The following is a 26044-nucleotide window of genomic DNA, read 5'->3' on the forward strand; positions in this document are numbered from 1 at the left end:
CCATATACAACACGTCTACCGCTCTACCTTCAATTTGTTTTGTTACTTGCTGCTCACAAAGCTAAGCCAACGATCCCTATGCTTCTCCAAATGCTTGTAAACCCTGCCTTTAAGAATCCTCTCCATAGCTTGCCCACCACTGGTATAAGGCTCGCTGTCCCAGGATTATTTCCCATGATCATTCTCAAACAAAGAAATAACACTTTGCCACTCACTCACTACTCCTGTGGCCAGTGAGGACAGCAAGATCACCAACGGCACAGCATTCTCTTCCCTCGCATCCCATAGTAACCCGTGTTAAACTCCAACTGGCCCCCGGGGACTTATAAAAACATAGAAAACCTACAGCACGATACAAGCCCTTCAGCCCGCAAAGTTGTGCCGAACATGTTCCTACCTTAGAAATTACTAGGCTTACCTATAGCCCTCTATTTTACTAAGCTCCATGTAACTATCCAAAAGTCTCTTAAAAGATCCTATCGTATCCATAGAAACATTAATATTATCATAGAAATATTATCTAAATTAACACTTTTCAAAAGTTCCAACATTGCCTCATTCTTAACTGCAACATGTTCCAGCATATTAGCATGCTCCAAGCTGACCGCACTTGCATCCAGGTCCAGCAAAGTATCCCCCATCTTCGTCCTGACGAAGGGTCTCGGCCCGAAACGTCGACAGTGCATCTCCCTACAGATGCTGCCTGGCCTGCTGCGTTCCACCAGCATTTTGTGTGTGTTGCTATACCCCATTTCCCCTGACTCCAAGCATTTTTCTTCCTTTATCCTTGGTCAGTCCTTTTTTCACTTTATTCATCCTCGTTCTTCATGTACATGTAGAACTCCTTGGGGCTTTCCTTAATCCAATGTATCAAGGCCTTTTCATGCCCCCTTCTAGCTCTCCTAAGTCTCTTAAGCTCCTCACTAGTTACCTTGTAACTCTCTAGAGCCCTGTATGATCATTGTTTCCTAAACCTTCAGTATGCTTCCTCCTTCCTCGTGACTAAATGTTCCATTTATCTATCTATCCCCTCGTCAACCAAAGTTCCTTCACCCTATCATCCCTTCCCTGCCTCAAACGGGGCAAACTTATCCAGCAGCTCATGCAATTGCACCACGAAACAACCTCCACGTTTCCGTTGTACATTTCTTTGAGAACATCTGCTCCCAATTTACACTCCCAAGATCCTGCTTAATTGTATCACAATTAAGTTCCAGACAAGCCCTGCTGTGGTATGGCACAGTGGTTAAGGTAACGCTATTACAGTACCAGTCACCCGTGTTCAATTTTGCTGCTTTCTGTAAGGAGTTTGCACGTTCTCCCTGTGACCGGGCAGGCTTCATCCAGGGGATCATCTCCCCTTTGCCAGCAGAGGCGTCCATTAAATTGCCGATTAAAGAGTCGAGGAAGATTGAAACATCCAGGCGAGGAAGAATCCAGTGCCGAATCCCTGCCTTTTTGATCGCTGCTGCGAACGGATCTCTTGCTGCTGAAAGAGTCTGCGTGACGACCCATCGCTGCTCTGGAGGGCAGCTTTCTCTCTCTTCCTTGCTGCCATCAGAGGTTGTTCCCGAAGATCTGCGTTTAGGGATTGGATTCAGGGCCCTGGTCTTTTTCAGTCTTGTGGTTTTTATATTCTGCGTTGTTGCCCACTCTCCCTTGTTGCTGTGTTGTTAGTTTTTGTGCATGCGGGGAGAGGGGTCAGAGTTGATGTTCTTGTTACCACGGTACATTTTTGTTAGTTCTCTGTGTGAGGGGGAGAGGGCTTGGGGTTTGCCCTGTGGTGCAGTCTGCTGGGGGGGTTTTGTGCAAGGCAAAGGGAGTTTAGGGGTTGCCGTTCTTGTGTTGCTTGGCAGGTTTTGCTAATTTTTTTGTGCAGGGTTTGGGGGCTGTGTTGTCTTTTGTTTTGTCCGGAGGGTGGATTTGAACACTTTTCTGAACGACTTCCATGGCTTTCTTTGTTTTGTGGCGACCTGCAGAAAACGGATCGCACACGTACTTTGGTAATAAATTAACCTTTGAACCATTAGTAAGTTAGGTGTTATTGAGCAGTGAGGGCTCACTGGGCCAGAAGGGCCTGTTAGAGGATCTACAAGTAAACTTTTAAAATTACTTAATTCAACCCTCCCAACAGCTGCCACAGATTTGTCTGAGGTTTTTAGTATCAGCACATAAATAACAGGGAACAAAGGGATGTGGTTCATATGCAGCAGGAGAATTTGGTTTACCATGTTTGAAACAGACAATGCCTGTTTGTTCACTGTACTCCTATGCTTTATGCACAGTTTAGATGATTGCAAAAGCTCACTTCTCCCAAAAATTGGATTCAAGGATGAGCAAGAAAGCAGGGTTTATAACATAAAACACAAAAACCACTCTACTTATTCTAGTCGGAAGCTAAGAAATACTCTTACCATCTGTTCATAGCAGTTTTCCTTGACAATACGATCGTAAGAGACACCCACAGGTATCAGTACAGCATCTGATATCAACTGGTTATGAAAAGCATCGAACACCCGTGCTAGCCATTCCAATCCTGTGCAACAAGGACGCCTGCCAGACGGAACTGGGTCTTCCAGATACACCGCCAGACTCTGCTGCTCGCTCAGCAATTTCTCAACGTACTGCAATATTGGACACAGACAAGAAGATAGAATTCCCCACAGACCAGCCATCAAATAGGTTAATATTCACAAAGTATTGTTCAATAATCAAAGTAGTAACACATAAAAGATGCTGGCAGAGCTCAACAGGCCAGGCAGCCTCTATGGAAAGGAATGAACAGTTGACGTTTTGGGCTGAAACCCTTCATTAGAAGCTAGAATACAAAGGTTGCAGCAAGGCCAGTAATTACTGCCCAATCTTAAGTGCACCTTGAGAAAAAAAGGTGAAAACCACCTTTGTGAACTGCTGGTGAAAGTAATCCAGTGTTGGCTGTCTAGTGAGCCCCAGGATGTCGCTGATGTCAGAATGGAGAGGAACCTACATAGAGCTATAATCATCTAGGTGTGGACAGCATTCCACTAGCTCCTGAAGTCAGCAAAACTTTGCAGCGTCGGAACCTGCCGCTCTTCACAGCCGAGGTTATTTCTTGCATTGTTGAAATCTACCTCTTTGGATGGGTTGGCGGAGGGCAAAACAGTATCAAGGCTCGGAGAATAGTATTATGTAGTACAGAACAATTAGTTGGGTAGATGGTTGGAGCACGCAGGACTTATGTGGCCGGTCTTTTGTGTTTCCCATCAAGGACGAGCCATTAAGTTTTAATGATGGGGCATTAAGCAATGGCATTAGTGCAGAGGAACATCAAGGATGGGGGGGGGGGGGGGGGAGTGTTGATTAAACTCCCTCTAGTCCAAGATGGATTCAAAGGCTTAGCGTTCGATGGCTCCAAGCCTCTACTCACTAGAATTCAGAAGAATGGCGGGGGGGACCTCATTGAAACCATCGAATGGTGAAAGGCTTTCATACAGTGGATGTGGAGAACACGTTTCCTATGGTGGGGTGGGGGGAGAACTTCTCCAGTCAGAGAGCGGTGAATGTGTGGAATTCGTTGCCGCAGGCGGCTGTGGAGGCCAAGTCATTGGGCATATTTAAGGCAGAGGCTGATGAATTCCTGATTTATTAGGGCATGAAGGGATATGGGGAGAAGGCAGGAGGCTGGGACTGAGAAGGAAAACAGATCATCCATGATGAAATGGTAGAGCAGACTCAATGGGCCAAATGGCCTAATTCTGCTCCTATACTTATGGTCATTCCCTGATACTATTTATGGAATGAATGTTACTTGACACCTATCAGCCCATGCCTACCTGCACGCAAGCATGGGCTACTTCAACTATGGACCAGGTACTGGCAAACAGCAATAGTATGGATAGGTAGCAATAGTGTAGTGGGCCGAGGTGACTTTTCTGGGTTGTATGACTCGATACCTCATTTGCTAAGGAACTGCAATTCTAATGTTTATTTTGCATATGCTCGAATTTTTGGCACTCTTTCCCCATCCACTCAACTCCACTCCAAACAAGGGGGAAAAAATTACACAAATGATCAAAACTAGTATCAATTACAGTGATGAATAGATGATGCAGCTCAGCTAAAAATATTACCCTTTTCCTTAAATTCACAAACCTTCCGAGGGTTCCCAGCAAACAGTATTTACGTGGCTGGTCTGGGTGAATTTCTAGCCGGGGGTTTTGATTCAACTGTGGATTTCGTTCAGTTTTTCTCAATTGCAAGACTAAGAAAACGTGGTAATGTCTGGTTTTTAAAGCATTTCAGGAATGGGTCAATAGATCCATCTGTGCCATGTGTGTTTCAACTTTAGAGGAAGGAAGTTTGTGCTTGTCTAGCTTCTGGACTTCAATAGCATAGTGTTCACAGTTAACAGGGTGTGCTTGTATTGTTAGCTGTGTGGGGGTGAGTGAACTAATTAAGTATATTTGCATGTTAAGCTGAGAAGCCGTCAGAGGAATTTATCTCAACTAAATTCTTGAGGTTTCATCTGTTTAAGTCCAAATTCCTCTCCTCTTTAAACAAACTACAACCCCTTCCCAAACTTTTTTTGTGCAGCTCTAAGGCCCGACCCTTTTTGAAAACTAACAGAGAAACAAACTTTATAGAAACATTCTTGGCAACTATTCATAGGTTGGAAACTGCTATAAAACCACAGTACTTATTAAACACTTTCTGTAGACCAAAGTCATTCAAAACGCTGGAAGTACTCTGGTAAGAAATCTCCATGTCACTTGAAGTAGAAAACGTTCATTTGGCATTGACTAGCTGAAGTTACGTTATATATTAAAGGGGTGGGGCAGCGTGAAAGAAGGCAAAGCTATTTAATTCTCACAATGAGACTTTTTCCTGATCACTTGAATTTTAGAGTGTTTAGTTTTCTAACTATTGAAAGTGCCAACTAAGTTCATATCTTGTGTTGCTTGAACTAAAGTTGGCTCTGATGCAAGATGCAATACAGATTTTTCTTTATGAAGTGTGACAATACAAAAATCAAAACAGCACTTTGACTAACCAAATTTAAGACCGTCTTATACAAATTCTTCCCTGGAGGTAGCTTAGTTCCATGTGGTGCTGGTGGAGTGAAGATTCCTCCCAATCTCCGCAGCAGAGTCCTGGCCAATTGAAAAGAACCAAAACAAAAAAACATCATATATCCACATAGGGTCACTTTCAAAAGGTATTTTGTCACACTCACAAACTTTGGACATTGCCCTACGACATTTACCAGAAAAATGTGGCGCCTTCTGGGGCCACGAAGGAAGCAACTCGTGCGAGCAGCTGACTCTGATTCTGAAAATGTAACCTCCGCTCCTTGGCTGCTCACAATGAAATAAGACCGGACATGATTGAAGTATGCTTCTGCATTGCTGAAACACAGCAAACACAATTCTTTGGGTACACACACAAAATGCCAGAGGAACTCAGCAGGCCAGGCAGCATCTACAGAGGGGAATGAACAGTCAACGTTTTGGGCCGAGACCTGAAACATCGACTGTTTACTCCTTTTCCTCAGGCATTTTGTGTGTGTTACTTTGATTTATAGCATCTGCAGATTTTCTCTGGTTTATAATTCTTTGAGTGGTAGGTTGCAGAGGACCTGGGAAGAGGAAAGAAGTTCCAAAGAAGTCCAGCATTTATGCTAGTTGCATGGACTAGCTTTGTTCAGCTTGTTCAGCTTTACAAATAATTTTTCAACCTTAACTCCTTATACTGTGACCAGATTTTGATCTGACGAAGAAACGGGGTCAGGATGCAACTTTCTCCCTAGCATCAACTGTGCTGACTAGTTGACTGGATGATCTAAACCAAACAGCAACTAGCTAACTATTTCATACCAGCATAGCAGAAAAACATTAGAATCTAGAAGGGCCCAGTCGTCCCAGCACCAACAAACTGAGGATAAGTATTACTTTTAGATCACAGATACACATGTGACAAATATGTCCAAGTGGATGACATTCAGACAAAGAAATTCCTAGTTGTTCATTTTGTCAATATAAGTAAATTCAATATAGAATGAAGCATAAAACAGTAGGCAGGACACAAAACAACACCTCTATTCACATGTAATTACACAGGGAGCATTACCTCCATACATGTCACAATAATACACAAGATTCTCTAGTCCAAGAGCTAAATTTATTTATTTTTTTTCGGTACAACGTATCCCATTCCTTATTAATGGATTAATGGCTTGAGGTCAAGTGACATCACCTGAAAAATGGAAGCTGGACGTCTTCCCCACAAGTAATGTATGGGACTCTGATACTGTGGCAGAAAAGGACAAAGGTAACCAGTAGGTAATCCAGATGAGATTTGCGTACAGGGAAGAAGATGAATGGACCATCGTACTGCCAAAAATATAAACATTGTCCATCGTATTACACAAATAATTCCATGCATTATTATTTGCTACATTTTAACCTCAATCTGAAAACACACACTAAAGTCACTGCAATAATATTCATACAGGGCCATAGCTAACAAGAACATTTGCTTTATTGTATGGACTAACATTTACAATCCTAAGACATTTCTATCAGTTCTGTTTGAAAGAACCAGTCTCATGAATCCAATGGGTTACTTTGCTCCAGAATATTTCCATTAACTGCAAATATTTAACAGTGCAGGGCTGTGTGGATCTGCAGGAGCTGACCGCAGGGTCAGGTAATCCACTGATGAATTATTTGCACACATCTATAAGGAAATCAAACTAAGCAACAGCCGGCAATGAAAATGCAGCAAAAGGAAATGGCGCCGTATGCACTTTTCAGAAGCGGCACATCTTTTCAAACTTAAAAAGAAAAAGTATTCTTCTACAGTTTTCCTAACAGACAGTCAACACCTTACCTGTTCTCTTGCTTTCCGGAGCATCTCAATTTGCCCTCGGTGAACTTGCAGATTGACAAAAACCCAATTAAATACTTTCAACAACACCCAGCTGGTCATCCTGTGAAGAGCAAAGCACTCAAAATAAAGTGGCAGTTTATGTCTCTAGTCTCAACTGGACTCCAGTTTATTTGGAAATTGACCGTTTGGACCACTGATTGTCCTTTCAATTTACTCTGGCAGTAATTAAAACATGTAGATGACATGCAGACTTGTATCATGCAAACAATGTGCTATAGTTACAAGATCAACAACACAGGGCTAGCACTCACTGTAAGAACATCCCCAGCTTTTCACAAACAACGCCAATTCATCACTACTTTTGATTCGACCAACTTAAATATGGTGCTGGATCTGTGCCCAGCCTCTCAGTCATAGGTATAAAGCGAGTAAAGCAGGGGGCTAAGCTCACAGCACTGTAGTGCCCCTGTGCTGATGGAGATCGTGGAGGAGATGCTGTTGCCAAACCAAACTGTCTAGGGTCTACAAGATAGAGGATTCAGTTACACAAGGAGGTACAGAGGTCTGGGACTTGGTGATTAGTTTCAAGGGGATGATAGGGTTGAATGCTGAGCTGTAGTCAATGAAGATCATCCTGATGTACGCACCTTCACTCTCCAGATGTTCCAGAGTTGAGTGAAGAGCCAATGAAATGGCAACTGTTGATTACCTGTTTTGGCGGTAGGCAGATTGCAGCAAATCCAGTCACTCCTCAGGCAGAGGTTGATAAGCTTCATGACCAATCTCAAAAAACTTCATCACAATGGATGCAAGTGCTACTGGACGATAGTCATTGAAGCATGTTACCACATTCTTCTTGGACACCGGTACGATCCAAGCCCGCTTGAAGCAGGTGGGTACCTCGAGAATGCCAAAGCGAAAGATTGAAGATGTCAAGTGGTTGACGACGTTCAGCCAGTTGATCAACACAGATCTTCAGTACTCATCCAGATACACCGTCTGGGTCAGATGCTTTCTGTGGTTTACCTTCTTGAAGAATGCTCTTATGTCAGCCTCAGAGACTGGAAACACTGGGTCATCAGGGGCTGTTGGGGATTGCGAAGATATCTACACGTTCTATCGGTCACAGGCACTGAGCTCACCTGGGAGCGAAACCTTATTACTTATGTTGCTTGGCTATGCTTTGCCGGAGGCGATGGCATTCAAGCCCTGCCACAGGTGTCAAGCATCCTTCTGTAATTCACCTTTGGTCCGGAATTGCCACTTCACACTCGAGGTGGCTTTCCAGGGGCCGTACCCAGACCTCTTGCATTGCCTGTTTTGAGCACCATCAATCTGACCTTCAGCAAACGACGGATCGCTTGGCTCACCCCGGCTGGGGAAGGCTTTGAATGATTTTGAGAACACGCACTCATTCGTGAGCGTCCAAGACAACTGTGGCATATTATTCAGTTCCTTAGTGAGTCTTTGAGTATGGTCCCAGTTCAGTGACTTGAAGTGATCCTGTAGGCACTCCTCCATCTTCCATGGCCACCTCTTTGATGTCCTTAACCCTCTTGCCTTGCTCCTTATTCTCTGCTTATATACAGGTGGAGGAGGACAACTAGGTAAACAGAGTTCCCAGAATATGGTCTATGGAACGGTAGGGATTCTCGAAGGTGGTGTTGCAGTCCTCTGGTGCTGCAGGTGATGTACTGATGGTAGCTGGACAGACATTTCTTCAAGCTAGCCTGAGTGCAGTCTCCAGCAAAGATGTGAAAGGCATCAGGGCAGGATTACTCAGGGCACTCAGTGCATCAAGTGCTTGCTTAACATCTGCCTTCGGCAGTACGTAAACTGGAGTCAGGATCACAGCGGCAAACTCACTCAGTAAGAAGAATGGCCAACACTTAACCATTAGATGCTCCAGGTCGGGGGAACAGGAGTGAGACGCGAGAAGTACGTCTGAGCACCACAATGAAGCAGGTGCTGCCGCCTCTGCCCATTCTGGTGGATTGAGGACTCCTCGGACTGCAGCGCAATAGCGGGAACACAACTCAGTTCAACAGCACGCAGCAATCCTCCATTTTCCACCGACACAGCAAACCATAAATGGCAAGGAGCAGGGTAGGGAGCAGGGGGCGGGGGGGGGGGGGGGGTTATGATCTATGATCCCCGGCGCTTCAGCCCGGCCTGAAGTCCGCACTGGTGCCTTCACTTCCAGCGAGAGCCACCACCCATCTGCTTCCAGCTGCTGTATCTGAATTCCTGACAGTCAAGTTCACCAAGCCTTTCAGGAGATCATAAAATCACTAGGGCGTTTAGACATTTCAGAAATGCATTCCTTTAAAGGAAATTGCAGTGATAACAGTTCAGAAGACACAGCGTATCTAGTAGTTTTATGAGCTGCCACATATCGCCAAATGGTGCAAATTCAAGAGGCAAACTGGATCCAGTGTTGGCATGACAATAAAAAAAAAGGAGCAGATGCAGGTGACACTGGCACTGGGATACTGTGGCCAGTGATGTATCAGATACCAGAGTTGGGACCTTTCCTACTTGTTCTATAAATTGTAAGACCGGATATGAATGCAGAAGGCATGATTAGAAAGTTTGAAAAAGGCCTGAAAAGTTTCGTTGAAAGTGAGGTTACTCAGGAGCTACAGGGTGACTTTGATCATAGCAAAGCAATGGTAAATGGAATTTGAACCACAATTGCGTGGTGAAGCACTTTGGGGAGACAAATGAGGACAGGAATTAGACAACAAATGGAAGGGCCCAAGTAAGTGCTGAGGGATTTTGGTGTACAAGCACAGGGATCTCTAAAGATAGATACGGTGACATTGTAGTGTGGTGTAGATAGTGTTATGCGTCAGCGACCCAGGTTCAGGTTCCACCGCTGTCCGTAAGAAGCTTGTACATTCTCCCCACGACCACATAGGTTTCCTCCGGGTGCTCTGGTTTCCTCCCAAATTCCAAAGTACAGGTTAGTAGGTTAATTGGTCACATGGGTTTAATTGGGTGGTGTGGACCCACTGGGCTGGAAGGGCTACTACTGTGCTGTCTCTCTAAATAAATGAAAATCAAACAGCAGCAGAGGTAAATAAGCTGCAGGCAGTGCATTGCACATCTGTCCTTGAGCTGGGAGAGAACACAGGAGCAAGGAAGTTTTAGTAGAACTTTATAAAACACTAGTTGGGAAAATGTTCTAGTAGTGAATACAATTCTGATGGACCCACTATAGGAACAACATGCAATAAAGATGCAGAAGAGTATATTCACCTGAACATTGCCTAGGATGGAGAGTTGTCATGAGTAGAGCTTACATGGAATGATTCTTGGCCAAGTGGTTGAGGCGCTTGTCTAGTTATCTGAAGGTTGCTAGTTTGAGCCTTGGCTGAGGCTTGCATGTATGTCCCTGAGCAAGGCACTTAACCACACATTGCTCTGCGATGACATCAGTACCAAGCTGTATGGGTCCTGATGCCCTTCCCTTGGACAACATCGGTGGTGTGAAGAGGGGAGAATTGCAGCTTGGGCAACTGATGCTCTTCCATTGAAAAAAACCTTGCCCAGGCTTGCACCCTGGAAACTTTCTAAGGCGCAAATCCATGGTCGATCAAGGCTAATGGAGGCCTACCTACATGGAATGAGTTTTTTCCCTTTAAAGCAAAGAAAGCTGAGGACTCAAAAAAAATCTCTAAAATTTATCTAGAACATAAAGAAAACCATTCCCATAGCCAAAGTACCCAAAACTCAAAAAGTTTAGGTTACAAGATACAATACTGAGAGGAGTTCTAAGGAAAAGCATTTGCATTCAGATGGTTGTTGGAATGCAGAACACACTCCGTGAGTGGGTGATGGAGATAGTTACCCACACAATATTTCAGTATCTGGACAAGCACTTGAATTACCGATGCACAGAAGGCCGTGTGCTGGTACATGGGGTTGGTACAGAAAAGGATCGATGTACAATAGACATGGTTGTTGCAGAGTCCGCTCCTGTGCAGGATGATTCGATGACAAACCATATCTCGATTTTTTTTTGCAGTCTCCACTCTCACTCTGGTTCACGTGGGTCCAAATGCGAGCACAGCGGGGAACGCATCATCTCAGGCACGTTTTGAGCAGCAGTACCATGCCGTTTCATCAAACGGCACACCTTAGACAATATTGTCAAAAACTCCTACCATACCTGAGTACGAGGGGCGAGATCGTAGCGTGGACTTGATGCAAGATTGTGGTGACATTCTTCACATTGCAAGGTAATTTCTGATCAGATACAGGCGTGTCAGATACATTCTTTGCAGCCTCCTGTATTCTAGACAAAAAGTATGAACACAGAACATAGAATAAGTACAGTACAGTACAGGCCCTTCGGCCCACAATGTTGTGCCGACCCTTAAACCCTGCTTTACTTTGCTTTACTGTATTTATCAGATTCAAGATGCAGATCTGACACACTAGATCATAGATCAATATTCTGTGTACCATTAGCTCTCACCTGGCACTGTTAATTTTGTGTTCCAGAAGAGGTGCATCTGGATGAACCATACACTCAGCAACAAACAGGATATGGCAGAGACGACGAGCTAGCCAACCTCGGTACCTGCAGAAACACTACCTTATAGCATCACTCAATGACCAAAGAACAAAAGAATTGATCGTGGATTACAGGAGGAACAGAGATGGGTTTGCCCCATCAATGGATCTGCAGTTGGGAGGCTGAGTAGCTTCAAGTTCCTCGGTATACACATCACCGAAGACCTACATACACCAGCTGTGTGGCAAGAAAAGCACAACAGCATCTCTTCCACCTCAGGCGACTATAGAAGTTCAGCATGAGCACCCAAATCCTCACGCCCTCCTACAGGGGCACCATTGAGAGCATCCTGACTGGCTCTATCACCGCCTGGTATGGGAACTGCAGCAACCTGGATAGTGGTACAGACAGCCCTGCGCATCTGTGGATATGCGCATTAACAACAGCAGGTGCGTAAAGAAGGCCTGGAAGATCATCGGAGACACCAGGTACCCCAAACATAAACTGGTTCAGCTGCTTCCATCTGGCAAACGGTACCACAGCATTAAAGCCAGGACCAACAGGCTACGGGACAGACTCTTTCATAAATTCACATGCCTGCACATTGTGACAGAGTCATAATGCAAAGGTTTTTACTCCCTCACGTTGTGGGACGGATGCAAGAGTTAAGTAAATTCAATTCACAGTGCCACGGTGGGCAGCCAAGAGAGCTGCAGAGACCGGCGTCCAATCTGACCGCGGGTGTCTGTCTGCGTGGGATATCTCCACTCGCTCCTGGTCCTTCTGATGTGGCAGAGGCCCGTGAGTTAGTAGGTTAACTGGCCACAATAAATCACCCTCCTTCCCCCAAGTATAAAGGTGAATATAGGTGGGAACCTAGAGGAAAGAGTTGAGGAGAGTGTGGGGAAAATAAAAGACTAATTAGGATTAGTGTAAAATGGGCAGGTTCTGAGGGTCGGGGGAGAGCTAAAGTGAATATGGAGGAAACTTTTGAAAAATTGGGATCAATGCATGATTAGTGTAACATGGGTAGAATCGGAGGGGGGTAAAGAGAACATGGAGGATTTTTTTTATAAAATTGGATTAATACAACATGGGCAGTTGATGGTCGGGTGGGTCCTGACAGCCGACAGGACTGCTTCCCTGCTCTCTCCCTATAATTCCTATCCATCTTCAGCTTAGTGTAAGATATGTGGGAAGGAAGAGCCTGGTGTACAACTTCCGGTGAAAACACACAGAAAATCATGCAATAATGTAAAATGTAACCATCAATATTGGCATAGTTAGTATTAGGATACAAATACCTCGAGCTAAAGATTCCAATTCATTCTGTTTGATTCATCATCGCAAGATAGCAAAGTTGTGTCGTCCATTCTACACAATCCTTCATTTCACAGAGAACAGTATTATTTGGTCACTACTCTTTCCCATCATGCACCAAGTTAAGAAATCTATGGCACACTGACAAAGTGCCACATACGTCCAATTCACAGTAAAATGTGAATGTAAAACAAGCACCAGTAAAATATCAAAAACAAGTTTTAATTACCAACACTAGCTTCACTGCCCAGTTACTCAGCAGTAGCTCATGTAATCTATTATTGAAATGAAATTATACTAACCTACCAAAAGAATTCCCCGAACACAGTTGCATTATATTTTTGGACATCAGCAGCAACATTTAGCACCATCCTAGAGCTTAGCACTATGGAGAGGATGCCTCGTATTAGTGCAGACTATTTGTGCAATGAAGATGGCCAGAGGTCATGTTATACAATGCCAGCGTTATACATATGGGAGAACTACATATGTCGCGTAACCATGATTTTCAGTCTAATCCTGGAACTGACCCTGGGTAAATTTCATGACAGACATGCTGCAAGCCACACAGATATCAATAGAAGCTCGGTGATGTGGCACCTTCAAAACTAAATTTCTCACCCATTTTCCTTTTGTTCCATACGTCACTTTTATCACTGCTAAAGTCAAAAGCAGCAAATTGTCTGTGACATCATTTATCAACGTACCGTGTTTCTTTCTCAGTGACAAGGATAGCATTTCGAAATCCCAACGAGGTTAAGTAATTATGGAACAGCATGCCCTGAAATAATAAGAGAACTTTATTATAGGATATGAAGGAAAAGCTGCAAGAGCTATAGATGCTCCTATATGAAAACCATGTAAATGCCACAGCAGGAAGCTAGAGGGAATAAGGCAGAAATTAAAATTAGAAAAAGCCTTTAAGGGCAAAATCCAGCATGCAACAATGAAACTAGAATGCTGAATTCAAAGTTAAATATTCTACCATATTCTAGAAACTTACTTCATCAATAGTAAGTAACAGAGGATGAGAGGTGACCTGACAGAGGTGTACAAGATAATGAGAGGCATTGATCGTGTGGATAGTCAGAGGCTTTTCCCCAGGGCTGAAATGGCTAGCATGAGGGGGCATAGTTTTAAGGTGCTTGGAAGTAGGTACAGAGAAGATGTCAGTGGTAAGTTTATTTTTACACAGAGAGGGGTGAGTGCGTGGAATGGGCTGCCAGTGGCGGTGGTGGAGGCGGAAACAATAGGGTCTTTTCAGAGGCTCCTGGACAGATACATGGAGCTTAGAAAAATAGAGGGCTATGGGTAAGCCTAAGGTAAGGACATGTTGCGCACAGCTCTGTGGGCCAAAGGCCTGTACTGTGCTGCAGGTTTTCTATGTTTCTAATAGTGCAACTTTTATTAAGGTCATTTCATTATCTTTGATATTGGTCAGAATTAGTTGTTCTAGCCGATATCATGAACCCCAGCTCACTATCTGCTCTCACCCTGCTGGTCACAACCCTAATTCACCCACCACCCTAAGCACACCCATCTTAAATCTCTCTGTGCCACACAATCTACTGAAGACCAATGAGCTCAAAATGCTATCGCTAGAATGAACTGCAGTATCCTGTGAGCATATACATTTCCATTACCCAGCTTTGGGGTGCACAGACGTAGCAACATCGGCCTACGAATGGTCGAGTGTTCCCCAAGAGGAGACTGACCCCTCCAGAGGACAATACACCTCTGTAATTCACCTGAGGAAAAGAAGAGAGCTTTAGTCTTTAAAGATCAACAGTTTATTTGTAGTATTACAAGATTAGAAAATGTCCTTTGTTAAGAGGATGTGTTATGCTTTCCTTGTGTGCACTCTGGTACCTTTGAGGAGTCCCTTCAAAAACGATGTAAAGAACCGTTTTAAAATATTAAAGGACATTTCAGAACAGCTTCATCCCAATTATTTCAGCTCCTTGAGAAAGCCTCAGTGAAGGCTGCTACTGAACTACAATACTTGAGCCATGTGAAAAAAAACTGACTAAATACTATCTCCCAAATTGGTATGATCAATACTTACATAGAAAGAACACCTCAAATCAAATGTGTTATCCTTTGATCCAAATTCAAAATGGGATAGTACTTGTAGCTTCATCTCCCAACATGCGTCATGTTGGTTAGTAAGAAGGAAAGCATTTTGAAATCCTAGTGAGGTTAGCAGTTAAACGGAAAGAAATGAAAAACAGCTCTGTGTAACCTGTCATCAGTATTTAACTGTCAAACCTTTGTACACTATCCTGTACGTCTTTTGAAGCTAATATTTCCTTCGAGGCAATTATCTGTGCAATTACAAAAAAAGCACAGCAGTACCTCTACTTAATTAAGAGTTTGCAAAGATTTGACATCTAAAACTTTGACAAACTTTTATAGATGTGTAGTGGAGAGTATACTGACTGGCTGTATCACAGCCTGATATGGGAACACCAATGCCCTTGAATGGAAAACCCTCAAAAAGTAGTGGATCTGGCCCAGTTCATCATGAGTAAAGCCCTCCCCACCACTGAGCACAACTAAATGGAGTGTGTTGTCACAGGTAAGCAGAATCCATCACCAAAGGCCCCCACCACCCAGCCCAAGCTCTCTTCTCATTGCTGCCATCAGGAAGGTGGTACAGAAGCCTCAGGACTCTCACCACCAGATTCAGGAAGGGCTTTTGGTTCAGGCTCTTGAACCAAAGGGGGTAACTTCACTCGCCCCACCACTGAAACATTCCCACAACCTATGGACTCACTTTCAAAGACACTTCATCTCACGTCCTCAATATTTATTTCCTTTTGTATCTGTACAGTTTTTTGGCTGTTGAATGCCCAGTTGGTGCAGTCATTCATTTATTCTATTATAAAAATTAACCTCAGGTATATATATGGTGTATGTACTTTGATAACAAAGTTAATTAAAATTCTGGAAATAAACCTCACAGTAGTACATGGTAACATGTACAGACTTTGATAATAATTTCACTTTGACTTTCTATAACTGAAGCACCACTTCCCCTCCTCCATCTTCTAATTGCCTTGTGATAAATGCTAATGGTCCTTATGACTTTTATATGTAGAGTTACATACATACACTCATCATCTCCACAGCACCTAGTCTCTATCCGTTAGTAAAATATCAAACTTTCTTCCCCAAACTCAATTCCAACAGTCACAGATTTTCCCACTTTAGCCCTTTTGTAATTCTTGCTCACATGAAATATTTGATGACATGACATGCAATGCTGGAAAACAGCAACATTTTCTTTAGCACAAAGAAAAAGAGCGACTTACTTTCTCGAAGAATTCAGTGGATTTCATTGGAACATTTCCATCACCCTTATCGTGCTTCAAAGCCATGGTATCAGCTGAAACCTCAGGAAAATTTACTTAAGATAGTCGATTACGGTTATAAATCTGTGTTATATAAATAACAACTCAAAACCTACTGCTATTTCCCTCATATCCTTGGTGGGAATGAAAGCTGTGAGAAAAATACAGAATCTGGTAAGCGGATACAGAAAACCTTGAGTAAACAGACAACAATGGAGTTATTTCATTTGCAGCAGAATATGTAAAGAGGGTATTTTAAATGGTAATAAACCAGTAAGTGTTGATAATCATAAGTGAAAAGACTCTAAACCTTTTGTAGGACTTCAGTAATATCTCTAAACTCCATTACAGGTGCTACAAAGATGTTGGACAGCCTGTCCTCTTCACCAGCTGGAGAAGATGGAGAGAAGCACTGACACAACGGATGATCAGAAGCTTTTCCTCTAACCGTTGAGTCTGGAGTCATAGAATTGTATCTCACTGGCTTTTCAATCCATGTCATCGACACCGACCAAGGTGCCTACCTAGTCCCATTAGCCTGCATTTGTCCCATATCCCTCTAAACCTTTCCAATCTACGTACATGTTTTAATGTCTTTTAAACTTTGCCAGTGTACCCGCCTCTACCATTTCCACTGGCAGTTCACCACCAAGCATCAATATGAAAAACTTGCTCAAGTCCCTTCTACATCTTTCCCCTCTCACATTAAATCTACACCCTCTAGTTTTAGACTCCCCTACCCAGGGAAAAAGACTGACTATTCATAGTCATATCCACAGCCCTCGTGATTTTCTAAAGATAATTCTGCAGCCTTTTCTTCTCCAGGGAAAGCAACCCTAACTTCTCCAGTCCCTCCCTTCTTTAGCATTCTTTACCAAAGAGGAAGAAAGATCCTAAGGGGAGTAAGGGGCAGCTGTGGCTGACAAGGGATATGGGGAGAGGGCAGGAAAGGGGTACTGATTGTGTATGATCAGCCACGATCACAGTGAATGGCTGTGCTGGCTAGAAGGACCGAATGGCCTACTCCTGCACCTACTGTCTATTGTCAATTCCCTTTATCTTCACTTCTCACACGAGGAGGATAAATGGTCATAAAAATTTAATGATTGGATGAGGAGACACAAGGGATGTAAATCTTTTCAATTTTCTTCTCAGAAGATTGAGGCGGTATGTTATCTTGGCACTTAGCACAATTGCTTTACAGGGCCAGTATATGTGGCCTCCATTCCCTTCCATGGTCAACAATTCTACATCTTTCTTACCCTCTAGATAAAGTCATTTCTCTGGATCTTGGGTACTGGAACTCCCAGCTACTGGCAATATTCTCCCTGCATCTATTCTGTACTGTTCGAATTTCATAGATTGCTTCTCATTTTTCTGAACTCTCCTGAGTACAGACTTGAGTAATCCAATGCCTGTTCATGTATCAGCCGTGTGAGGGGAGGAGTGGGGTCCACGGAGAGAGTGAGACCTTTGGAGGCGGTGTGAGGGGAGGAGTGGGGTCCACGGAGGGAGCGAGGCCTTTGGAGGTGGTGTGAGAGGAGGAGTGGGGTCCACGGAGGGAGCCCGACAATCAGTCAAATGAACTCAATGACATGACAATCTTCTCCAGATAAGGAGATCAAAATTGTGCTCAGAACTCCAAATAATCTCACACCAAGACACTGTACAACTGCAGCGAGGCATCCTCGCTCCTGTTCTTAAATCCTGGTTTCAATGACAGCCAACATACCATCTTACATCCAGCATCTGAACACTCAGCTTCAGTGATGGATTTGCAAGGACATAATAGAGCTCACTGTATCCCTCCCTGTTCCCAATCTCTCACCAGTCAGACAGCATAATACAATTCAAGCCAGAACAATTTTCATAAAGACTGCCCTTGCCACTGAATTCAATATCCACAACTTTCATTGCAGCACGGACAATATCCATTCAGCACCACCGTCCCCTCGAAACCTAGATTTCGGTCTCTGCACTCCCTCTGTAATTGGACCTTTCGCTTCGTCCATAATCAATATGGATTGGAAAACTCATCTCCTCCTTCCAAACCAACAACACGGACTAACCTCAGGACTAAATGCCTAGCCAATACTTCACTTTCCCTGTATCTACAACTGTTTTGACTAAAGTATAGCTGTAACACCATCTACGAATTCACTGATGACACCATTGCGGTTGGTGACAAGATGGCATACAGAAGTGAGGGGCTGAATAGTGGTGTAACAACAACCTTACCCTCAATGTCAATAAAACCAAGGAACTAATGGTGGACTTTTCAAAGAGAAGTCAGATGAACATTTGCCAATCTTTGGCCCTGCAGTAGGATCAGCTGAGGACCATTTATCTCATTCCTCAACCTAATCTTGATTGAAAACGAGATCAAAGGTGTCATGATGTCTTAAACTACAATGCTCCCGAGGTCGACATCTTCTGGATAGACCACAAAACCATTTGTCACTTCTTCATGTCTTTTCCAACTATTTTTCATCTTGAATGTGTGTCTGGAACTACTGGAGCCCGAGACTGCAGATTGCTTGGGTGCTCCAGCACTTTGCTGCCTCTCGAGGATTCCAGGAGGCAGCGAGTGTGAACCTTGTGGTGAGGAGGTTGCCTGGAGAGGGTAACCAATGTTCAAGATATTCGACTCCATTTCACTGAATAAAGCAACGAGGGAGATTTAAACATTGTGGCAAATGCACAAGGTGACGCAGGCTGCCTTGCTCTGATTGCTCTGTAACGCTCTGCTACACTACCGGAGAGGACAGACTGCGTGGTCTGCCTCTGTGCCCGAAGAATGTTACTGAGCTTTTCTGCACTTTGGATATGGATATGGACTTGCACTAAGGACTTGCTGTTTGGTCTTTTAGTTTATTATATTCTGTGTTCTTTGCTCAATCTTTTGCTTTTTCTTTTGGGCAGGCAAGGGGGATTTGGGGGCTGTGTTTCCTTGAGTCCGTGGCTATCTGGAGAAGACGAGTACCAGAGCTGTATACTTTGATAATAGAAACATAGAAAACCTACAGCACAATACAGGTCCTTCGAACCTTTGAGTGACTTCAACCGAACTGAACATTGCAAAGCTGGTGAATGCAGTGGTGTCCTTGCCAAATGACAAAACTAATGACCGTTACTACTGCTTTATGGATTATTGGAAAGCTGACTGTGCAGTATTTTGACCCTCAAAGCAGGAAAACTTAAAACAACTGTTTACAGTCTCATTGTGACCCGATAATAGCACCAACTTGATTATTCCGCTTGAAAAGTGTTTACAGGTGAGCAAAGCAAGGAAGCAGAGCTGGGCTGAGAACTGGCAGATGGGAGTTCAACTTGGAAAAGTGTGAAGTGATTCATTTCAGAAATGTTCAAACTTGAAGGCAAGATACAGGGTTAACGGCAGTGTGAGGGAACAAAGAGGTCCTGGGGGTCCACACCCACACCCCTCACAGTTGTCGCTCAAGTTGATTGAGTTGTTAAGAAGGCATATGGGTGTGTTGGCCTTCATTAGTGAGGGATGGAGTTGAACAGCCATGAGCTCTACAAAATCCTGGTTAGACCACACTTGGAATATTGCTCTCAGGATGACGTTTTCCATTCCACAACTAATGAGATGTCTTCCTTCTTCAAAGAAAGGAGCTTTCCTTCCTCCACCATCAACGCTGCCCTCACCTGCATCTATTCCATTTCACACACGTCGGCCACCATTCCATCCACCCAACCCACTAGGGATGAGGTTCCTCTTGTTCTCACCCACTACCCCGTCAGCCTCTGCGTCTAGTTCATAATTCTCTGCAACTTCCACCATCTCCAACAGGAGATCCAACAGGAGATCACCAAACTTTCCATCCCTCTCCACAACTTTCCATTTTCCGCAGGAAATCACTCCCTACACAACTCCCCTGCCCATTCATCGCCCCACATTGATCCCCCTCCTGGCAATTATCCTTGCAAGCGGAATAAATGCCACACCCACCCCTACACCTCCTCCTTCGCTACCATTCAGGGCCCCACACTGTCCTGCCAGGTGTGATGACCCTCCTGTGAGATCTGTTGCGGTCACCTACTGTATCCGAGTGCACCCAGTGTGGCCTCCTGTATATCAGTGAGACCGGATGCAGATTGGGAGACCATTCTGCCAAACACAAACCGCCCATCCACCAGCAAAGGTGGGATCTCCTGGTGGCCACTTCCCATTTCAGCATGTCAGTCCATGGCCACCTCTGTCATGATGAAACCATACTCAAGATGGGACAACAACACCTTACATTCCATCTCGGTAACCTCCAAAATAATGGCATGAATATCAATGTCTCAAACCGGGTAACTGCCCCCTTTCCTTCACCATTCCTCATTCCTATTTCTCACCTTTCCTCCTTGCCTGCCCATCACCTTCACCTTGCCTGCTCCTCCTTCCCCTCTCTTCCACAGCCTTTTGTCCTCTCCTATCAGATTCCCCCTTCTCCAACCTTATATCTTTCACCAATTGACTTCCCAGCTCTTTATCTTACCCCTGCCCTTGTCCCAGTTCCATCTATCACCTACACCCGCACCTTTCCCTCTCCTCCTCCTACCTTCATACTCTGACTTCTAATCTCTTTTTCAGTCCTGATGAAGGGTCTCAGGCTGAAATGTTGACTGTTTACTCTTTTCCATAGATACTGCCTACCCTGCTGAGTTCCTCCAGTGTTTTGTGTGTGTTACTTTGATTTCCAGCTCAGCAGATTTTCTCCTGCTTGGAATATTGCGTTCAGTCCTGGTCTCCTTGTGGGAAGAATGTGAAAGCTTTAGAGATAGCCCAGAGGAGATTTAAAAGGATGCTACCAGGACTAGAGGGCATGCCTTATGAAAACAGGTATGCAAGCTAGGGCTTTTCTCTTTGGGGCGACATGAAAAATAGAGGGCTACATAGCAGGAAAGGCAATGACCTTAGACCAGGATGTAAGGTCAGCACAACATCCTTGGGCTGAACAGCCTACCATTTTCTGCTCTGTATCAAACTGTATACAATCTCGGTACCTTACTGGGTTCAGATTTGTCTTCCACAATTCATCAGCACAGGTGCATCTCAAGGCTGCGTGCCTACACACACAGCAGGCGGCTAAGAACATTTCCAAAGCCACATACAAATTCACCAGTGACACCACTGTTGTAAGACAAATCGCATCTGGTGGTGAGTCAGCATAAAGGAGGGAGATAGCACACCGTTGAGCAGTGTGGGGCAACAACACATCTCTCTCAGGACCAGTAAAGCTAAAGGACTGATTGCTGACCTCAGGAAGGAGTGGGAGGCCAAACATGCACCGGTCTACTTGAAGGGAAAATCAGCTGTAGAGATGGTCTGCAGTTTTAACTTCCTGGAGGTTAACATATCAGATGGCCTGTCACTAGCCAAGCACATAGATGTAAAATCATAATGAGAACACACACAAAATGCTGGAGGAATTCAGCAGGTCAGGCAGCAGCTATGGAAATGAGTAAATTGTCCGAGACTGAGAAGGAAGGTGGGGGTAGATGCCAAAATAAAAAGGAGTGGAGAGGGGAAGGCGGCTAACTGGAAGGTGATCGGTGACACCAGTGGATAGGAAAGGTCAAAGACTGGAGAAGGAGGAATCTGATAGGAGAGGGGAGTGGACCATTGGAGACAGGGGAGGAGGAGGGGACGCAGGGGGAAGCAAAAGGCAGGTGAGAAGAGGTAAAAGGTCAGAGTGGGGAATAGAGGAAAAGGGGGAGGGGTAAATTTGTTTACTGGATGGAGAAATCAATATTCATGCCATCAGGCTGAAGGCTATGCAGACGGAACATAAGGTGACCTCACCTTGACACAAGAGGCAGCCACGGACCAACCCGTTGGAGCAGGAACGGGAATTGGAATTAAAGTTCTGGCCACCAGGATGTGCCGCTTGTGCCGGATGGTGCTCAGTGAAGTGGTCACTCAATTTACAGCGGGTCTCATCAACGTAGAGGAGGCATAAAGAAGGCACCTCTACCTCCTTAGAAGGTTCATCACGTTGCAGAACACTCTGACAACCTTCTACAGATGATCTAAGTATCCTGATTGATAGCATTATGGCGTTTTAAAACAATTCAAACGTGCAGGAACACAAGAAGCTGAGTCTCGGACTCAGACCAATACATCTCACGCACATCCCTGCCCACCATTGCTAGTATCTACTGGAGGCACTGCCACCCACCATCACCAACCGGTCCACGCAAGAGGTGCAGGACACAGAAGTCCTATACCATCGGGTTAGGAACAGCTACTTCTCTTCAACCATTCTGCTCCAGAACTAACCTTCCAGCCCTAATGATTACCTCATAACAACACTATGAGCTCTTTGCACTACAACGGGCTTTAAATTCACGTTTGTTTTTTCTCTTGTGAAAGTTGTGTCTGTCACCATGCATCTATGATGCAACTTCAGGTTACTTTTTCACTGAACCCACATCGGGACATATACTCTTGCCTATGACAATAAACTTGGTTTCGACTTCATATCCTGCCATCTACTTCCATAGACTAAGGTCACCCTACAGTCCACTCACAGGATGGACCAAACTGTGGACAGACAGGCATTAAAGAGCAAAGCTCCAGAGATTTGGACAACAGGGGGCAGTCGCAGAAGCAAGAGGAGCAGCAATGGGATTGCTTCAAATCAGTTTTCAAGACCTCCTGTGTGGATCTGAATGAATATACCATGGTCGTCAGAGACTTTATTAAAGCAGTCGTAGATGAGTGTGGTCCCCACAAAATCATTCAGAGTGTTCCTCAGTCAGAAGCCCCGGATGAGCCATGAGATCCGAAACTTGCTGAGGGCCAGATCAGAGGCATTCAAGTCTGGAGACCAAGAAAGTTACAAGTGGTCCAAGTATGATTTCTGGAAAAATCACAGGCAAAGAGGTAATTCCTGATTAAACTTGAATCAATGAAGGATACTTGACAGTTGTGGCAGGGCCTGAATAATATTGCTTCCAGATGAGCTTGTGACCATCAAAGCATGGAGGAGCCATCATGAACTCCCACACCTTCCAATGATCCTGTGATTTCGGTCCCTGAGGCCAACGTGTGAGGGTGAACCCACGAAAAGCATCCGGCCCAGATGGGTACCTGGCCAAGTGCTAAAGACCCGTGCCAATCAGCTGGCTGGAGTGTTCAGTGAGATTTTTAATGTCACACTTTGGCAGTCTGAGGTACCCACCTGCTTCGAGTAGGCTTCAATTACACCGATGACAAGGAAGAATGTGATAACCTGCCTCAGCGACCATCATCCAGAAGCACTTACGTCCACAGTGATGAAGTGTTTTGAGAGGTTGGTGATGTCAGCAAGACCAAGGAGCTGATTATTGACTTCAGGAGAAGGAAACCAGAGGTCCATGAGTCAGTCCTCATCGGAGGATCGAAGGTGGAGATGGTCAACAACTTTAAACTCCTCGGTGTTATTATTTTGGAAGACTTGTCCTGGGCCCAGCACATAGGTGCAATTACAAAGAAAGCAAGGCAGTGCCTCTACTTCCTTAGGAGTTGAAGATTCAGCATGACATTTAAAGCTTTGACAAACCTCTATGGATGTGTAGTGGAGAGTATATTGACGGCTGTATCACAGCCTGCTATGGAAACACCAATGCCCTGAATGGAAAATCCTACAAAAAGCAGTGGATACAGCCCAGTCCTTCATGACTAAAGCCCACCCCACCACTGAGTGCACCGTCACAGGAAGGCAGCCTCCGTCTTCAGGGACGCCCACCACCCATGCTCCCTTCTCACTGCTGCCACCAGGAACAAGGTACAGGAGCCTCAGGACTCTCACCACCAGGTTCAGGAACCAAAGGGGATGACTTCACTTGCCCTATTATTGAAATGTTCCCAAAGCCTATGGACTCACTTTCAGGACTCTTCACCTCATCTTCTTGACATTTATTGCTTATTTATTTATTATTATCATTATTTCTTAGTTTTTGTATTTGCAGTTTGAGGTCCTTTGCACTCTGGTTAAACGCCCAAGTTGGTGTGGTTTTTCATTGATCTTATTATGGCTGTCATTCTGTTATGAATTTATTGAGTATGCCCACAAGAAAATTTAATCTCATGGTGACATACCTGTGCTTTGATAAGAAATTTACTTTGAACTTTAATCCCTGCAGCTAAAACTCAACTATGCTTTTGTTACTTTAAGATTTAATATTTTACTTACTGACTTCTTTCAATCCAGCCTCCGTAGACTTGAAAACATCCAAAATTCAGCTGCAAGTGTCCTAAAATACACAAATTCATTCATCCAGCACCATATACTTCCTGGTCAACATTGATTCCTAGATAAGCAATATAATAATGATCAGATGATAATGCAGATGATACTAAGGTAGGAGGCATTGTGGATAATGAAGTAGGTTTTCAAAGCTTGCAGAGAGATTTAGGCCAGTTAGAAGAGTGGGCTGAACAATGGCAGATGGAGTTTAATGCTGATAAGTGTGAGGTGCTACATTTTGGTGGGAATAATCCAAATAGGACATACATGGTAAATGGTAGGGCATTGAGGAATGCAGTAGAGCAGAGAGATCTAGGAATAATGGTGCATAGTTCCCTGAAGGTGGATTCTCATGTGTATAGGGTGGTGAAGAAAGCTTTTGGTATGCTGGCCTTTATAAATCAGAGCATTGAGTATAGGAGTTGGGATGTAGTGTTAAAATTGTACAAGGTATCGGTAAGGCTGAATTTGGAATATTGTGCACAGTTCTGGTCACCGAATTAAAGGAAAGATATCAACAAAATAGAATACAGAGAAGATTTACTAGAATGTTACCTGGGTTTCAGCACCTAAGTTACAGGGAAAGGTGGAACAAGTTAGGTCTTTATTCTTTGGAGCGTAGAAGGTTGAGGGGGGACTTTATAAGAGGTATTTAAAATAATGAGGGGGATAGATCAAGTTGACGTGGATAGGCTTTTTCCATTGATAGTGGGGAGATTCAAACAAGAGGACATGATTTGAGAGTTAGGGGGCAAAAGTTTAAGAGTACAATGAGGGGGAATTTCTTTACTCAGAGTGGTAGCTGTGTGGAATGAGCTTCCAGTAGAAGTGGTAGAGGCAGGTTCGGTATTGTCATTTAAAGTAAAATTGGATAGGTATATGGACAGGAAAGGAATGGAGGGTTATGGGCTGAGTGCAGGCCAGTGGGACACAATGAGAGTAACCGTCGGCAGGGACTAGAAGGGACTAGATGGCCTGTTTCCGTGCTGTAATTGTTATATGGTTATAATTTATAAAATTTTATCTTCTTTTCCAAATCCACCAACCACCATGCACTTCCCTCTAGTCTTCTTCACAGATCTAATCTTCAAAAAGATGCATTGCAAAAAAATGTGAAATCCAGAGTCAGGAATGAACCTCCGTCTCTGGCACTGAGGCAGTCTTGCCCTCAGAATGTCATCCCCACTGTTTTCAGATGCCAAAGTCCTAAGGTGCAGAATTCACACCGGACTTTTATTCTCTGCTTTTTAAAACTCATTAAAACATCTCATTTTACCAAGCTTATGGAGTTAATCATAAATTGTTTTATTAGATTTCTCCTGCGAAACACTTAGGAAGGTTTTGCCTAGTAAAATTGCTTTTCAATTTAATTATTTTGTTCAAAAAAGCACTACTTATAAGTAATGTCCTCATAGGATAGCACTGCATCCGCCAGAAGTTAAACACCTCACTTCCACGAAACAAAATGACGAACCTGGGAAAACAGACAACTAATATCTCACCAAGGTTCTTCATTTACAGTGCCTCTCGGGCAAACAAGCAATTCGACTGCTATATTGTGGTTTAAATTAAGTAATATTTAAAATATGACTCTCAACTAAATTCTTAGTTTTTAATATTTTTTTTGAAAACGTTTTGAATGTACGATCGCCAATCCACCCACCCACTCATCTCACTGCATCTTGCCCCAGATTCTGGCGGCAGCCCCACCTCACAGCGAACACTGGACAGTCAGTCCC

General features: G+C 44.1%; 1 protein-coding gene across 9 annotated transcripts in view; it reads right to left on the minus strand.

The window, feature by feature from the left end:
- Positions 1-26044, minus strand: part of gpat2 (glycerol-3-phosphate acyltransferase 2, mitochondrial) — a 49536-nt gene that overhangs the window by 23213 nt on the left and 279 nt on the right. For 3 of the 9 annotated variants that reach the window (XM_059966823.1, XM_059966856.1, XM_059966799.1), the window contains exons 2-11: positions 24252-24312; positions 16024-16213; positions 14353-14457; positions 13417-13490; positions 11351-11455; positions 11042-11167; positions 6868-6967; positions 6232-6368; positions 5030-5129; positions 2415-2624 (exon numbers count right to left, since the gene is read on the minus strand). In XM_059966823.1, the coding sequence (XP_059822806.1) occupies positions 2415-2624; positions 5030-5129; positions 6232-6368; positions 6868-6967; positions 11042-11167; positions 11351-11455; positions 13417-13490; positions 14353-14457; positions 16024-16089 (1023 nt within the window). In that variant the 5' untranslated portion in view covers positions 16090-16213; positions 24252-24312. The remainder of the gene's footprint in view (positions 1-2414; positions 2625-5029; positions 5130-6231; positions 6369-6867; positions 6968-11041; positions 11168-11350; positions 11456-13416; positions 13491-14352; positions 14458-16023; positions 16214-24251; positions 24313-26044) is intronic. The other 6 variants (XM_059966814.1, XM_059966806.1, XM_059966850.1 and 3 more) reach the window with 6 other exon arrangements.

This window comes from Hypanus sabinus, chromosome 1, assembly GCF_030144855.1.
Source record: "Hypanus sabinus isolate sHypSab1 chromosome 1, sHypSab1.hap1, whole genome shotgun sequence".
In the NCBI taxonomy this organism is placed as follows: Eukaryota; Metazoa; Chordata; class Chondrichthyes; order Myliobatiformes; family Dasyatidae; genus Hypanus; species Hypanus sabinus.